General features: G+C 37.2%; 1 protein-coding gene across 4 annotated transcripts in view; it reads left to right on the forward strand.

The window, feature by feature from the left end:
• The window catches only part of GRXCR1 (glutaredoxin and cysteine rich domain containing 1), a 372499-nt gene that overhangs the window by 297760 nt on the left and 56978 nt on the right, over positions 1-17761 (forward strand). For all 4 annotated transcript variants that reach the window (XR_004266358.1, XR_004266362.1, XR_004266365.1 and 1 more), the window contains one exon: positions 6731-6973. Coding sequence is in view for 1 of the 4 variants with exons in the window: in XM_032272113.1 (XP_032128004.1) it covers positions 6731-6973 (243 nt within the window). In the remaining 3 variants the exon portion in view is untranslated. The remainder of the gene's footprint in view (positions 1-6730; positions 6974-17761) is intronic.

A 17761-nucleotide genomic window follows, 5' to 3' on the forward strand; every position in this document is an offset into this window, starting at 1 on the left:
TGAGAAATCATCCAACTTATCACACTACCTCTAGAAAGACCTACTTCCACATCATACAAAAAATTGTACAATAAAAACTTTTTTTGGAACATTTTACTGAGTAGTGTATTTTAATTTAAAAACCATACTTTCTACCCTGAATTTACCTCATATTCAGTCTCAGTCTCCTGAGCAAGGGAACTGGTAATGATACTGAGTATAATTGCTCAAAATGTGGACTACACAACTGTGGGAGAACTATTGGTTTGGGATATGCTATTAATGGCCCTGCCTAAGTTTGTGCAGTGTGCATCTTGTGCAACTGCACCCAGTGGTCCTTCTTTACTTATCATTTTGAAATGCAAACCAGATTTAGCACAACTCCTATCCTTCTTAAAACCTTTTAGGGATTTCTCATTGCTGCATGGTAAAAGACCCAAGATCATTAAAATACAACGTGGCTATCAAATACAACATGGTGTCAACCCTTCATATCAATCTAGAATCACTTAATACCATTCTATTTTTCCCTTCTTGTATATCAAGATGCAACCTCTGAAGAATGTCAAACACGTTATCTTCCTCTCATCTTAAGAGTTTTGTACTTGCTTGTAATACTTTCCTCACACTCTTTACCTAATTTCTTTGTTAACTTCTATTCTTCCAACTTAACCTCAAATATCAGAAAATATTGTCTTGATCTCTAAGACAAGAAAACACCCAGGCACTATGCTTTCCTACCTATGTCTGCATTTCATTGATAGTACCTAGCAGCTTGTAATTGTATATTTATGTTGCACTTTGGCTTCCTATTACTTTTAACTACGAACTCCATGTTGATATGGAATTGTACTGTTTGCTTAGCATTATATACCTAGTGCTTAATACTGTGTTTGGCAAACAAATTATTCTAATGACTGAATGAATGACTAGCTGTTATTTTGTACTTTAATATTGCTATCTTTCTTTAGGTTTGGAAAATGCTCTGTTATTATATCTTTGAGTAAACTTTCTACCCCTATCTCTCTCTCTACCTTCTCTTTAAAGCCAATAACTCTTAGATTTACCTCTTTGAGGCTATCTTGTAGATCCTATAGGTGTACTTCATTATTTTTTATTATTTTCTTTTGACTTCTCTGACTATGTAGTTTCAAATAGCCTATCTTCAAGCTCACTAATTCTTTATTCTTCTTGATCAATTATGCCGAGAGACCCTGATACATTCTTCAGTTTATCAATTGAATTGTTCAGCTTCAGAATTTCTGCTTGATTCTTTTAAATTATTTTAATCTCTTGGTTAAATTTATCTGATAGAATTCTGAATTCCTTCTTTGTGTTATCTTGGATTTCACTGAGCTTCCTCAAAACAGCTATTTTGAATACTTTGTCTGACAGGTCACTCTGTAATTTGTCACTGGTACCTTATTTAATTTATTTATCGATATCATGTTTTCCTGGATGCTTTTAATGCTTATCGATGTTTGTCAATATGTGAGCATTGAAGAGTTAGGTATTTATTCCAGTCTTTGCAGCATGGGCTTGTTTGTACCCATCCATCTTGAGAAGGCTTTCCAAATATTCAAAGGGAATTGAGTGCTGTGATGTATATCTTTGGTCACTGTAGCCATATATGTGTTAGATAGCATACCAATGCCAGGAATGCTGTGACTCTTACACACTTTGGTCCTTAACTCTTGCTATGTGTCTCTTGGATGAATTCTTTCTTCTAAGTTATACAAGAACCGAGGACTCCTGCCGTTCCTGGTAACAGAAATAAACTCAACTATATAAGGTAAACTAATTTTCAACAAAGGCACTAAGAAGATGCAATGGGGAAGTGATAGTCTCTTCAATAAATGTTGTTGGGAAAACTGAGTATCTACATGCAAAAGAATGAAGTTGGACTCTTATCCTATACCACATATGCAAAATGGATTGAAGATCTTAGCATATGACTCCAAACTGTAAAACTCCTAGAAAACATAGGGGAAAGTCTCCTTGATATTACCGTTGGCAAGGAATTTTTTAGTTTTTGGATGTTTTCTTCAAAACGCAGGTAATGCAAGGAAAAATAAACAAGTGGGACTGCACAAAACTAAAATGCTTCTGTACAGAAAGGAAAATAATTAACAAAATGAAAATGCCGTTAATTGATTGGGAGAAAATATTTGTGAGCCATATATGGATAAGTGGTTAATATCCCAAGTATATAGGAACACAAATAACTAACTCAATAGCAAAAAACAAATAGTCCAATACAAAAAAAAGGGCAAATGACCAGAATAGACATCTCTGAAGAAGACATACAAATAGTCAAGAGATATGTAAAAAAGTGCTCAACATTAATAACATCAAAACCAAAATGGGAAATGCAAATCAAAATGACAATGAGATATCACCTTACACTTCTTCGGATGGCTACTATTAAAAAGACAAGAAACAGCAAGTGTTGCACATGTGTGAAGAAAAGGGTACAATCTACTTCCCACCAGCAGATTGTTGTAGCCATTATGAATATTATGAATATTCTTAAAGAAATCTAAAATAGAGACTCATGCCTGTAATTCTAGCACTTTGGGAGGCCAAGGTGGTTGGATCACAAGGTCAGGAGTTCAAGACCAGCCTGGCCAAGATGATGAAACCCTGTATCTACTAAAAATACAAAAAAAAAAGAAAAAATTAGCTGGGCATGGGGGTGGGCACCTGTAATCCCAGCTACTTGGGAGGCTGAGGCAGGAGAATTGCTTGACTCAGGAGGCAGAAGTTACAGTGAGTGAAGATTGTGCCACTGCACTCTAGCCTGGGAGACAGAACATGACTCCGTCTCAAAAAAAAAAAAAAAAAAAAAAAGAAAGAAAAAAATGAAAAATAGAACTATCATATTAGCCAGCAATCCTCATTCTGGGTATGTAATCAAAGGAAATGAAATTACAAACTCTTAAAGTTATCTGCACTCTCATGGTTATGTTTTTTTGCATCATTATTTACAATAGCCAAGATATAGATACAACCTAAGTATCCTTAAGGATAAATGAATAAAGAAACTGCAATATATATAAACAATGAATATAATTTAGTCTTAAAAATTAAACGAATATTGCTATTTGTGATAACATAGATGAACCTAGAGAATATTATGCTAAGTGAAATAAGCCAGGCAGAGAAAGAAAAATACTCCATGATCTCACTTATATGTGAAATCTGAAAACAAATCAACAAACATACAAACAAACAAAAGCAATCTCAAATACATAGAAACAGTTGAATGGTGACTGTTAGTAGTTGGGAGTAGAGAAGGGGGATATAATAGGGAGATGTTCTATGTTGACTGCAGTAATTATTTAACTGTATATCAAAACATCATATGATACATCTCAAGTATGTACAACTTAAAAATATATAATATGTATCCAAATTCTGGGAAGCTTTTTAAAATGTAGATTCTGAATCAGTAGTTCTGGGGTGAGGCCTGTGATTCTGCATATCCAACCTGTGTCTAACTAGCTCTAGAACTTAGCTCTACATTAGAATTACCATAGGAACTTAAAAAAAAATCCCAATTCAGAGGCCCCACTCTGGTGATTCTTATTTAATTGGTATGAGCTTCACCTAGGATTTGGGGATTTTCAAAGACTCCCCAGTTTATTCTAATATTCAACGTTCTTGGAGATCCACTGATTGCAGGCAAAGCTCATCCTCAACAACAGGTTAAGGGATATCCATGTGATCTCATACATTAATGACATCCAATGTGGCCACCTGATAAAGGTAATCTTGTTAGTATTTTGAAAATGCATGTGTCTTAGAGACACAGAAAGGTGGTATACACGGTTTGTGCTATAATCAGAGAGAATCTTATATGAATTCGTTAACGTGGCAGCAGGATGGTCCAATCTTAAATTTTCCGACTTTGACACATCAGGGAAAAAAGTATTTCATAACAAATAATTCAAAAGTAAATGTAGCTATTTGAAGCAGTGGACCATTTTGGTAGAAAACTAATGCAGTAATAGTAGTCTTTGCATCCAGAGGAACAATACATAATTACACAGATAATATGATGAGAAAAAAAGGGAACTTCTGTGCTCTTCTGAAAGCTGCAGCATCTGCAGTGAGTTCCTGTGCCTTGCTTGCCCATATCTGTCAATATGAAGAGGAGCTATAGAACCTTGGGCACTTGATTGCTCCTTCTAAAGATCAGTGTTTCTAAATCTAAAACATAGTAATAATTTTCTTTTTGTCATCAGTTACACTGATTTTTTTTCTACTGGCTTATTATTTTTTTTAATCTTAAAAATTCCATGATGTGAAGTGTAATAGTTTTCTCTGCTTAACTTAGAATAGTACTGTGTGGCAAGTCTTACACTAGCTTAGTTCACATTTTCTCTTAATGTTCTCAGCAAACTGGTTAGGTAGGTATTGTTATCATATTCTCATCACAGATGAGAACACTGAGACAATAGTTCATTAGCTTCCCAAAGATACACAGGTGGCCAGTGGCAGAGCTCAGATATATCTGATTTTCAAGCTTATGCTCTATTTTTTAAAAAATATATACATTTTTATTTTTATTTTAAATTCTGGGGTACATGTGAAGGATGTGCAAGTTTGTTACATAGGTAAACATGTGCCATGGTTGTTTGCTGTACCTATCCAACCATCACCTAGGTATTAAGCCCAGCATGCATTAGCTATTTTTCCTAATGCTCTTGCTCTCCCTACTTCACCCTCTGATAGGCCCCAGTGTGTGTTGTTCCCTTCCTTGTATCCACATCCTCTCATTGTTCACTTCCCACTTATAAGTGAGAAGATGCGGTGTTTGGTTTTCTGTCCTTGTGTTAGTTTGCTGAGGGTATTGGGTTTCAGTTCCATTCATGTTCCTGCAAAGAACATCATCTCACTCATTTTCATGGCTGCATAGTATTCCATGGTGTATATGTACCACATTTTCTTTATCTAGTCTATCATTCATGGGTATTTGGGTTGATTCCATGTCTTTTCTATTGTCAATAGTGCTGCTATGCTCTCTTTATTTTAGTTGTAATAAATTGGCAGTATGTGCCAAATCCTGTCTTCAGAAATATTGGTCCGCATGGTCTTTAAATGCATTTTCAGTTAGCTGTCACTATTTATAAATTGGAAAATTTTCTATAAAAATCCAGATTTTAAGTTTCTACATAAAATAATTATGTGTAACCACAATGAAGTCACATACATGTAAAACAACAATTGCCTAAGTTGTGTAATTTAACATTTCTCTATTTAGATGCACTCTTAGCCTTTCCCTTGTACTTATTTTATTCCTGACCTGCTTCAGCATTTGTGGTATCAATTTAATCCCTCCAGGCCTCTGGGTTTTCAACTTGACTCTACACTCTATTGAGAAAATAAATGATTCTTGCATTTTTTATAAATTTTATCATCAGAAAAATTCTCTGTCCATGAGGTGGAGACCTTTGTATTGGCATCATTATGACATTGGACCTTTGGAGTGTTACCTGTCCATCTGCATCTTGACAGAGTGGTCTGCCTTCTCTGCATACAAAGTAGTGGAGCTTAGTGTCTTACTGGCTTGCTTTAGCATTTAGCTGTCCAGAATGGTTTCAAAAGTTTTGACTCCATGGGGGTTTTGCAAATTGCATGGTTGTGCTTTCAAAAATTATAGCTTTATAAAGACTCATGTATCCCATGGTCTCATGGTATAGTTGTGTTCTGTTCATTTTCCTTCAACTAAGACTGTAATAAGAAAGAAGAGAAGCTTTCTTATTGATTTCAGGATCTACCTGGTACGGCTCTTCAGCACACATTAGCAGTGCTGGGCAGAGTTTCCCAGAAAAGATGTCTACTGACATCTGAGATGTAGAAAAAGATTCTCACACAGGGCAGTCTTCATCTTGTTTTTGAGTGTTGCTTGCCTCCACTCCAGTGTGTCTGATTCATTGTTTACTTTTTATGCCTGGCTTTGACCCTCCAGTCACTTGGGTGTTGGTTTCTGTGCACTTGTATTCTAAAACATTTAATTTTTTATTTCTTGTGGCAGAGCTTTCTCATTACATGTGGGAGCCCTATCACTCAACAGAGCCCTTAAACATATGTTATGCTATTTAAACCTTAGAAAAATCCCATGATATAGATCTTGTTATTCACAAGAAATTATTACCTCAAAGACTCTACAATTTGATAAATTTATAAGTAGAAGAATTTTAACTGGCTAAATACTAGCCTTGACTATTCTGCAAAAGTTTATTTTGAGTCAGTAGATCTGGGGTGAGGCCTGTGCCTGTGCCTCACGTCAAATCTACTGACTCAAAATAAACGTATGCAGAATAATCAAGGTTAACTTTAGGTTTATAAAACTTTAAGTTTAAACCTTAGTCAAGGCATAAACTTTAGGTTTATAAAACAGATATAGTAATTGAGCAATGTTTACAAAACATGAGAAAAATATTTCAGTCATTTATTATTTTACCACATGGCATCCCATGTGATACATGATCAGTTTTAATATTAGCCATTACTTGATATGCTATTAAGAAGATTAAAAAAATTAAATTATGTAATATAAATTATATTGTTTGTTATCTGTATCTCAATTACAGATGTTGTAAGTTAAAAGAGAAGTCTTTGAATTGACAAATGAGTTCACTCAACTTTTATTGCATCCCTTTAATGCAATTTTTAATTGTCTTAAAATAATAAGACACAAGAAGGTAAAAGCACACATTCTTACAACTCCATGTTTTCCTTTCAGCAACCATCAACTGACCTAGAATTTGACCGTATAGTGATTTATACCACCTGCCTTCGTGTGGTCCGGACAACCTTTGAAAGATGTGAACTGGTTAGAAAGATTTTCCAAAACCATCGTGTAAAATTTGAAGAGAAAAACATAGCCCTGAATGGTGAATATGGAAAAGAATTAGATGAACGATGTCGGCGAGTTTCTGAAGCTCCTTCTCTCCCTGTTGTGTTCATTGATGGCCATTACCTTGGGGTAAGTACTCTGCCAAGGAAAGTCTTTTTCACAGAACCCAAAAAAGGATGATAGAAATCTATAACAATCTATAAATTTGCACCATAACTACTGGAATACTTGCTGGTTTTTTTGGAGCTCAAAGCAAAGGGATTGGAGCACTTATTTCTGTCTCAGACAATGAGCTGCCACAGTGCTCCTCCCTGCAGAAGCATGGTGAGATAAAATCAGCATGAAATTCCGTTTTTGAATAGAAATAAATTTTTAAAAATATTCAGTTGACTTCAGTTTTGCATTGTGAAGCTTGGCATGTGGGATAAAGACTGCATTTTTAGTGTAGGCAAGAAAAATGGATATTTATAAGATATATGTTTATAAATTCTCATATACTGCATTATCAATCAGTTTCCTACCTAATGAACCTAGGATGAGAGAATCCTGCCATGAAATCAATGAGAAATGGGGTCTGGAGCCAGAATTTCATCTGCTTGTTGTTAAAATTATTTTGGACTTGGGTAATGCAGCAGTTTGAGGCATAAATTCAGGCTTACGGTAAGGAGAGAGAACTCCCAGAGCAGCAGCAGGACATGCCTGTTTCATTTCTCTTGATATAATACTGTTAGTGTAATTAACCCCTATTGATCTGTGAACATCTTGTGGAAGAAGCCCATGGAGAGGGCTCCAGAGGATACACTTTGGAAAGAGTGACAGTAAAGAGCCAAAGGGCACCAGCAACCAGCTTAGGGGCTGACTACATGATCACTTATCACAGAACAGAGACCGTCAAACCACAGATGGATGCTTGGATCTTGCTTTTGTTTAGCATCTGGTCTTAACCTTCATTTTTCAGAGGAGCTTATAAAAGTCTGTAACAGGAGATGCTCACATTTTGTTTCAGGGAAACAATCTGTATTTTAATATCCTGTCATCTTATGAAAAGATAAATGTAGGGAAGCCATGATTCAATAGCTATGACATTATGTGATTGTACTTTTAACCAGAGCTGGACACACATTACATTCTTTAGTAGAGGAATGCTGATTTGAAGTATTGATCCTCTTTTTGTTGTATTTAAACATATGTCCTTAGGTTGCAGAAAATTATAACAATGGCAGTAATAATTATGGTAAAAATAATAAATAATAATAGTAATGATAACAACATTCCTCTGCACTCACAGCTTTGCGTCTGTCATCTCATATAATCCTCAGAGGAGTCTTAGAAATCAACTTTCATATGGCATACTGGTTAAGAGCAAGCACTGGGGTCAGACAGACTTGTTTTAAATTCCTGTCCTGATACCATGTGACTCTGTGCTTTGATTTTTCTCATTTGTAAAATGGGAATGGGAATACAACTTACAGGCTAATTGAGAATATTGAGCTATATTGAGCTATAAATATTAAGCGCTTGGTTCCTGAGCCTGAAACAAAGTATGTATTTAGGAAATATGAAGAATAATCCCTATTTTGCAAAAGAAAACATTAATTCCTTTGCTCCAAGTGACATCGCTGGCTAAGTGACCAGCAATCAAAGTTGTCTGTCTGACTCCCCAAACCCTTGCTCTTCGGCACATCACCTCAAGGAAAGGGATCTTTGCCTGTTTGCTAGTATAGTTTTAGGACCTCAAACAGGGCTTAATGCAAAGTAAATGTTCAAATGAACATATGTTGAATGGATGGATGAATGAGGCTATATTGCCTCATCATGCTTCCTGCCTTCTCTCCCTAAGACATTCTTTCATAAAGAAGGGATCTGATAAACTCAACCACACCAGGGAGAAAACATAACTTGTACAGGCTATGAACATTTGCCTTTTTTAACTTGAGAAAATGTCTGACAATGTAAGAGATTTCCCATTGTGCAATTTCAATTTCTGTGCAACTGCGCAGTTAAAATTAGTGGGCAACTGCCTTCAATGCACAGGTATAAAGTTGGCTGTTTTTATTCAGAAACCAAACTACTTATCTTCTCACTGCTTCTGAGACAATTTAGAGGCTATTATAATGCCTGTCCTGCGATTTGTCCTTTAGTCTGAGGAATCTCAGAGGGAGGGTGAAACAGACAAATAAGGTAGGGAGCATGCTTCTTTCTCAGTTGCTTTTTTCTGTGATCACTTTATTCACACACTCGGTAGCCTAGGAGAGGAAGCATCACACAGGTGCTACCTTGCTGTTTCTATAATTTAAGCTAATGCTCTGAAACTAGAGCGTCCAGAAACAGATTTTTCCCCTTCTGTTTTGCTTATAAAAGGAAAATTACTTCTTCAAAATGGCCAACACTCCAGAACAACAAAGTCCCCTCCTATTAAAACAGCCTGTTTATTTAAATTGCCATGCACTATTGTAAATGGAATACATTGCTTGAATTATAGAACCATTTTCCTGCACTATGCATGCATCTGAAAAGGAAGGATGCCCTCTGCTGGGTTTTGACACCTGGTGAAATGTAATTTTAAGGGAGGAAAAGAAGCTGATGTTGGTAATTTCCTTAACATCTGTGGTGTTTTAAACAGACATATGAAACCATTTGATTTAGCTTAAATTTAGATGGGTGAGAAAAATCAAGATGTGTGAATCATCTACACAATACAATTTTTTTTATAGGAAGGAGAGAGAAAAATAGAAAAACAGAAACAGCCAGAGAATGAGGTAGACAAGGACAGAAAGCGAGGCATCTGGAGGCAGACTGGGGGAGATGGGAGGGAGAACAGGAGAACATTTTGTAACTTCCTTTGCATTACTCTTAGTGTTACCTGACCCAGGGTGGGTGGTGCCAGAGGAATTATCTTCATCAAAGTGAAAATAATAGAGTTTGATGCACAAGAAGGATTACAAGAACACTAAGCTCTTTTTTTCCTGATCATTCTCTTCCGCAACCAAACTAAAAAAATGAAGATGGGAGCAATGAAACAATCAAGGAAAAAATACTTTGGAAGATAAATCTACATTGCCCTTGCATACTCCATTGTAGGGGTGGGGGAGCAAATTCAGTTTGAAGCTTGTTTAAGGTAACTTCTATTATTTTGCATCAGAAAGTTTTTTTTTTTTTTTTTTTTTTTTTACACAAAAAATACTGTGTTCAGATAGCTACAACATAAATTATCTTAGAAATGCCAGTAGAAAATAAATTAGAAATAGTGGCCTGTCTGGACCAACCATAAGCCTTCACAGTAGAAATCCTCAAAACCCACATTGGAATAGAGCTATAACACATAGAATGAACCTAAGTGGGCTCTCTAGTGACAGACAGAGAGGGGAACAGAAGGGCCATTAATCAAGATAGATTTCTCAAACTACATGATATTGAAGTATGACTGCTTGGTAATTCTATATGTGTTTAAAGTACTGTATTATTCCATTTAAGAGATCCTGCATAACCAAGTCAATTCTAAGCAAAAAGAACAAAGCTGGAGGCATCACGCTACCTGACTTCAAACTATACCACAAGGGTACAGTAATCAAAACAGCATGGTACTTTTTACCAAAACAGAGATTGAGACCAATGGAACAGAACAGAGGCCTCGGAGGCAATACCACACATCTGCAACCATCTGATCTTTGACAAACCTGACAAAAACAAGCAATGGGAAAAGGATTCCCTGTTTAATAAATGGTGTTGGGAAAACTGGCTAGCCATGTGCAGAAAGCAGAAACTGGACCCCTTCCTGACACCTTACACTACAATTAATTCCAGATAGACTAAAGCCTTAAATGTAAGACCTAACACCATAAGAACCTTAGAAGAAAACCTAGGAAAACCATTCAGGACATAGGCGTAGGCAAGGATTTCATGACTAAAACACCAAAGGTGTTGGTAACAAAAGCCAAAATAGACAAATGGGATCTAATTAAACTCCAGAACTTCTGCACAGCAAAAGAAACAATCATTAGAGTGAACCGGCAACCAACAGAATGGGAAAAAATTTTTGCAATCTACCCATCTGACAAAGGACTTACATCCAAAATCTACAAAGAACTAAAACAGATTTACAAGAAAACAAACAAACCCATTCAAAAGTGGACAAAGGATATGAACAGACACTTTTCAAAAGAACACATATATGAGGCCAACAAACATATGAAAAAATGCTCATCATCACTGATCATTAAAGAAATGCAAATCAAAACTACATTGAGATACCATCTCATGCCAATTAGAATGGCGATCATTAAAAAACCTGGAGACAACAGATACTGGAGAGGATGTGGAGAAATAGAAACACTTTTACACTGTTGGTGGGAGTGTAAATTAGTTCAACCATTGTGGAAGACAGTGTGGCGATTCCTCAAGGACCTAGACATAGATATTCCATTTGACCCAACAATCCTATTATTGGGTATATATCCAAAGGATTGTAAATCGTTCTATTATAAGGACACATGGCGCTCATATGTTCATTGCAGCACTGTTTACAATAGCAAACAGTGCTATTGCCCATCGATGATAGACTGGACAAGTAAAATATCGCACATATACCCCATGGAATACTATGCAGCCATAAAAAATGATGAAGTTCATGTCCTTTATTGGGACATGGATGAACCTGGAAACCATGATTCTCAGCAAACTGACACAGGAACAGAGAATCAAGCACCGCGTTTCTCACTCATAGGTGGGTGTTGAACAATGAGAACACATGGGCACAGGGAGGGAAGCGTCACACACTGAGGTCTATTTGCGGGGGACTAGGAGAGGGACAGTAGGGCTAGGGAGTTGGGGAGGGATAACATGGTGAGAAATGCCAGATATAGGTGATGGGATGGAGGCAGTAAACCGAATTGCCATGTATGTACCTATGCAACAATCCTGCATGTTCTTTACATGAACCCCAGAACCTAAAATGCAATAATATATATATATATATATATATAAATATATATATTTATATTTTTTTTTTTAAAAGAATAAAGAACACTAGTATTAAGCATCACTAGTTTACAAACTAGAAATGCAAACTCTAGGTCCATTTCTAAGGACTATGCACAAAGTTTCTCAGCAAACATGGGTGCCCAAGGAAGCTCTGCCACAGTCAAGAAGCAGTCAGCTCCAGAAGCTTACTGCTTTTGTTGTGATTCACCTGTTGCTCTGCAACCTCATCAGCATTTGGTGTTGTCAATCTTCTAGATATTAGCCATTGTAATTGATGTGTAGAGATATCTTATTGTTGTTTTAACTTGCCTTTGCCTAATGACATATGATGTGGAACATCTTTTTAATATGTTTATTGGCCACCTTATTTGGTGAGGTGTCTATTAAGGTCTATGGCTCATTTTTAAGTCAGGTTGTTCGTTTTCTTATTGTTGAGTTATAAGTGTTCTTTGTATATTTTGGATAACAGCTCTTTATTAGATATGTTTTTTGCAGGTATTTTCTTGAGTCTTTGGCTTGTCTTTTCACTCTCTTGACAATGTCTCTTAAGAGTAAAAGTTTTTTAATATTAATAAAGTTCACTTTATCCCCTTATGTGTAATTTCTTTCATGCATCCTACTTTTGATGTTGTATCTAAAAAATCATCACCAAACCCTAGATCATCTAGATTTGCTCCTAAGTTATCTTCTAGGAGTGTTATAGTTAACATGTGACATTTAAGTTTTTAATCTATTTTGAGTTAACATTTTTGAAGAAATAATGTTTGTGTCTAGATTAATTTTATTTTGCATATGGATGCTCAGTTGTTCCAGGCCTATTTGTTGAAAAGACTATCTTTTCTACATAAAATTCCTTTACTGCTTTGTCAAAGATGACTTGACTATGTTTATATGGATCTATTTCTGGGCTCTCTATACCTCTATTGGCTATTTATCTATTATTTTACTAATGTAATCCACTTTTTAAAAAAATATTTCTTTTATATCTCACTTAACATGTTCAGTATTTTTTCTTTTTGAGTATGTGGGATACAGGTATAAGAACTGTTTTAACCTACTTATCTGACAATTGTAGTATCTGTGTCAGTTCTAGTTTGTTTCAACTGATTGATTTTTCTCTTCATTTTTAGTCATATTTTTCTACTTTTATGCCTACTTGGTAATTTTTGTTTAGACGTCACATATTGTGAATTTTACATTTTTAGATAAAAATATTCCTTGTTGGGACAATTTTTTTTGACAGAGTCTCGCTCTGTTATCCAGGCTGGAGGGCAGTAGCACGATCTTGGCTCACTGCAATCTCTACCTTCCGGGTTCAAGTGATTCCCCTGCCTCAGCCTCCCAAGTAGCTGGGACTACAGGCTAACACCACCATGCCTGACTAATTTTTTGTATTTTAGTAAAGACAGGGTTTTAATATGTTGGCCATGATGGCTTCGATCTTCTGACCTCGTGATTGGTCTGCTTCTGCCTCCCAAAGTGCTGGCATTACAGGCGTGAGCCACCATGCCAGACCGGGATAATTTTTTATACCTATACATATTCATCAGCGTTTTGCTGAGGTACAGTTAAATTTCTTGGTAAGAGTTTGATCCTTTGGGTTTTGTTTCTTAAGATCTTCTAGTTAGGGTCAGAGTAGTATTTGGTTTAAAGCTAACTATTTCCCAGTGCTGATCAAAATCTTGTGAGCACTTTACTCAATGGCCCATGAATTATGAGGTTTTCTAGTCTTGCTGGTGGGAACAGGTACTATTTTATGTTCTTTTTTAAGGTAATGTCTCCTTTAATTCTTTCAGATAGTTATTTTGCTTGCCTTCCGTGGCTTTCTCAGATGAAGATACTTATCAGCACTCTGCTGAGCAGCCAGGCTGGGCCCTCAACTCATATCCAGGGTTCTCAATGAAGCTCTTTATTCTCTAAAACTGTATCCGGTGAACTCTAGCCATCATGGTCTTCTGACCCTCAGGTCTGTTTCCTCAACTCAGGCAGTCCTCCAGCCCTTCTGCACCCTGCGTGGAAAAGCTGCCAAGCTATCATGGCAGTCAGCTTGGGTAGCCATAGAGCTCACTTCATCTATTTTCTACCTCTCTGAGATCATCATTCATTGTTGTCTAATGTCCAGTATTATGAAACCAATGGTTAGAAAATTATTATTGTTTATCAAAATAAAACAATTGGTCTACTTTCAGGCAATATAACAAAGTAAAGTAAAATTTTTAGACTGGATGACTATGGCAGTTATAAATTACATTCATTTCTGAATAACAATGGTTCTTTTACACACACACACACACACACACACACACACACACACACACACTAAACAACAATGAAATGTAAATCTTTAAAATCTAGGAGATTTGTATTTTTTCCCGTATGCAAAATGTACAAAAAAGTGCACTAGAGAGAGTATAAAGTTTTACGATACAATCTAGTACCACTTTCTAACTTTTAGTTCTGCCATTCTTAGCACAGCTCAACTTCTCCTAATAGTTTAAAGTACTTACTGACACTCTTGCCATCATACCTGTATTCTAGACAGAAAAGGAATACAAAAGAAAAGAAAAATAATACATACTTCTTAAAAGAAGGAAGTTCCTTTTAAAAGAGTCTTTTTTTTTTTCTTTTTCAGGAATCTCACCCAACTTCCACTTGGATTTTCTTCTTCACCTTTAGTAGCAAAGAAGGATAGGAATACAATTTTCTAGGTATCACACTGATAGACTGAAAAAAATCAGATATTTCTTAGTACTGCATAGAAACAAGAGACCATGGATACTGGGTAGGCATTTTTTGTTTGCCAAGGTGATCAAAGCCTGTTTTGAGTGGTTGACTAGAACAATTCCTTCAAGCTATATGTGTTTCTTATTAGTTATTTCCATGTAGTCAACAACTCCCCGTTAATAAGGGCTGCAAAGATGGTGGGGAGTCTTTGGTAAATTGGGCGTTTCTGTATGGGAGTGTTATTATAATTATATGAAATAATAACTAGTGTCATAAACCATTACCAGAAAGTTAAGTGCTTTGTTATGTTTTGAAACTGCTCTGTTTTAAACCATGGGATAGTGTTTGCCATATGCATGTGAGAAATAATTTTTAAATTTTGGGGTCATAGGAGTCTTTGAATATCTGCTGAAATATATTGATAGTTTCTGTTTTAGTCTGTTTTCATACTGCTATAAAGAACTACCTGAGACTGGGCAATTTATGAAGAAAAGAAGTTTGACTCACCGTTCTGCAGGCTTAATAGGAAGCACAGTTGGAAGACCTCATGAACCTTACAACCATGGTAGAAGGTGAAGGGAAAGCAAGCATGTCTTTACCATGGTGGAGCTGGGTAAGAGAGAGAGAAAGAGAGAGAGAGAGAGAGAGAGAGAGAGAGAGAGAGAGAACAAGCACAAAGGGAGGAAATGCCACACACTTTCAAACAACCAGATATCATGAGAACTTACTTACTATCATTAAGAACAGCAAGGGGGAAGTCTACCCCCATGATTCAATCACCTCCCATCAGGCCCCTCTCCTGACACACAGGCATTACAATTTGAGATGAGATTTGGGTGGGGACAGAGGGCCAAATCATACCATTATACCCATGGACTCTCCCAAATCTCAAGTCTTTCTCACATTTTAAAACACAATCATGCCATCCCAACAATCCCTCATGGTCTTAACTCATTCTAGCATTAACCCAAAAGTCCAAGTTCAAAGTCTCTTCTGAGACAAGGCAACTCCCTTCCACCTATGAACCTGTAAAATAGAAAAACAAGTTAGTTACTTCCAAGACACAATGGGGATACAGGCATTGGATAAGTGCTCCCATTCCAAAAGGGAGAAATTGGCCAAAACCAAGGGGCTACAGGCCCTATGCAAGTCCAAAACTCAGCATGGCAGTTGTTAAATCTCAAAGCTCTGAAAAATTAAAATAGAACCACTATTCAACTCTGCAATCCCATTATTGAGCATGTACCCCCCAAAATTATAAATCATTTTACCAAAAAGAAACATGCATTTGTATGTTCATTGGAACACTGTTCACAATAAGAAAGACATGGAATCAACCTAGATGCCTATCAGTGGTGGATTGAATAAAGAAAATGTGGTGCAAATATACCACAGAATACTATTTAGCCCTTAAAAAGAATTAAATCAGGCCAGGTGCAGTGGCTCATGACTGTAATCCCAGCACTTTGGGAGGCAGAAGCAGGTGGATCATCTGAAGTCAGGAGTTCGAGACCAGCCAGGCCAACATGGAGAAACCCCATCTCTACTAAAAATACAAAATTAGCCAGGTGTGATGGTGCATGCCTGTAATCCCAGCTACTCGGGAGGCAGAGGCAGGAGAATCGCTTGAACCCAAGAGGTGGACGTTATGGTGAGCCAAGATTGCACCATTGTACTCCTGCCTAGGCAACAAGAGTGAAACCCCGTCTCAAAAAAAAAGAAAAAAAAATTAAATCAGGCTCTTTGCAGGAACATGGATGCAGCTAGAGGCCGTTATCCTACAGAAATTAATCTAGGAACAGAAAAGCAAATGCCACATGTTCTCACTAAGTGGGAGCTAAACATTGGGTACACATTTGACATAAAAATGAGAACAATAGAACTGGGGATGACTAGATGGGGGATGGAAGGAGAGGGGAAAGGGCTGAAAAACTACATATCAGATACTCTGCTCACCACTTGAGCAATGGAATCATTCATACCCCAAGTCTCAATATCTCACAATATACCCATGTAACAAACCTGCATGTGTTACCCCTGAATCTAAAACAAAAAATAGAATTTTTTTAAAAAAGAAAAAAATATATTCTTTGACTTCATGTCTCACATCCAGGGTATGCTGATGCAAGAGGTGGGCTCCCAAGGCCTTGGGCAGTTCTGCCTCTTCAACTCTGCAGGGTACAGGCCCAGCAGCTGCTTTCATGGGCTGGTGTTGAGTGTCTGCAGCTTTTTCCAAGCACGTGGTGCAAGCTGTCAGTAGATCTATTATTCTGGAGTCTGGAGGATGATAGTTCTCTTCTCATAGCTCCACTGGGCAGTGCCCCAGTGGGAACTCTGTGTGGGCACTCCAACTCCACATTTCCCCTCAGCACTGGTTCTCCATGAGGACTCCACTCCCCTCAGCAAACTTCCGCCTGAATATTCACACGTTTCCTTATATCTTCTGAAATCTAAGTGCAAGTTCCCAAACCTGTATTCTTGCCTCCTTCACACCCACAGGGCCAACATCACATGGAAGCTGCCAAGGCTTGGGGCTTGCACTCTCTGAAGCCATGGCCCAAGCCATACTTTTTCCCCTTTTAGCCACAACTGAAGCTGGAGTTGCTGGGTTGTAGAACAACATGTCCCAAGGCTGCACAGAGCAGTGGGGCCCTGGGGATGGCCCATGTAATTATTTTTCCTCCTAGGCCTCTGGGTCTGTGGTGGGAGTGAGTGCTCTGAAGGTCCCTGAAATGCCGTGGAGACATGTGCCTCATTGTCTTGGCTATTGTCCTTTTTACATACGCATATTTCTTCAGCCAGCAGCTTGAATTTTTCCCCAGAAAATGGGTTTTTCTTTTCTACCACATGGTCAGGCTGCAAATTTTCCAAACTTTTATGCTCTGCTTCCCTTTTAAACATAAGTTCCAATTTCAAACAATGTCTTTGTGAATGTCTATGACTGTATGCTTTCAGAAACAGTCAGGTTACATCTTGAATGCTTTGCTGCTTAGAAATTTCTTCTGCCAGATACCCTAAATCATCTCTTTCAAGTTAAAAGTTCTGCAAATCTTTAAAGTAGGGGAAAGATGCCACCAGTCTCTTTGCTAAAGCATAGCAAGAGTGACATTTACTCCAGTTCCCAATAAATTCCTCATGTTCATTTGAGACCATTTCAGCCTGGATGTCATTGTCCATGTTACTATCAACATTTTGTTCAAGTCCATTCAACAA

This window comes from Sapajus apella, unplaced genomic scaffold (genome assembly GCF_009761245.1).
Source record: "Sapajus apella isolate SASKATOON/1434 unplaced genomic scaffold, GSC_monkey_1.0 scaffold5, whole genome shotgun sequence".
Classification (NCBI taxonomy): Eukaryota; Metazoa; Chordata; class Mammalia; order Primates; family Cebidae; genus Sapajus; species Sapajus apella.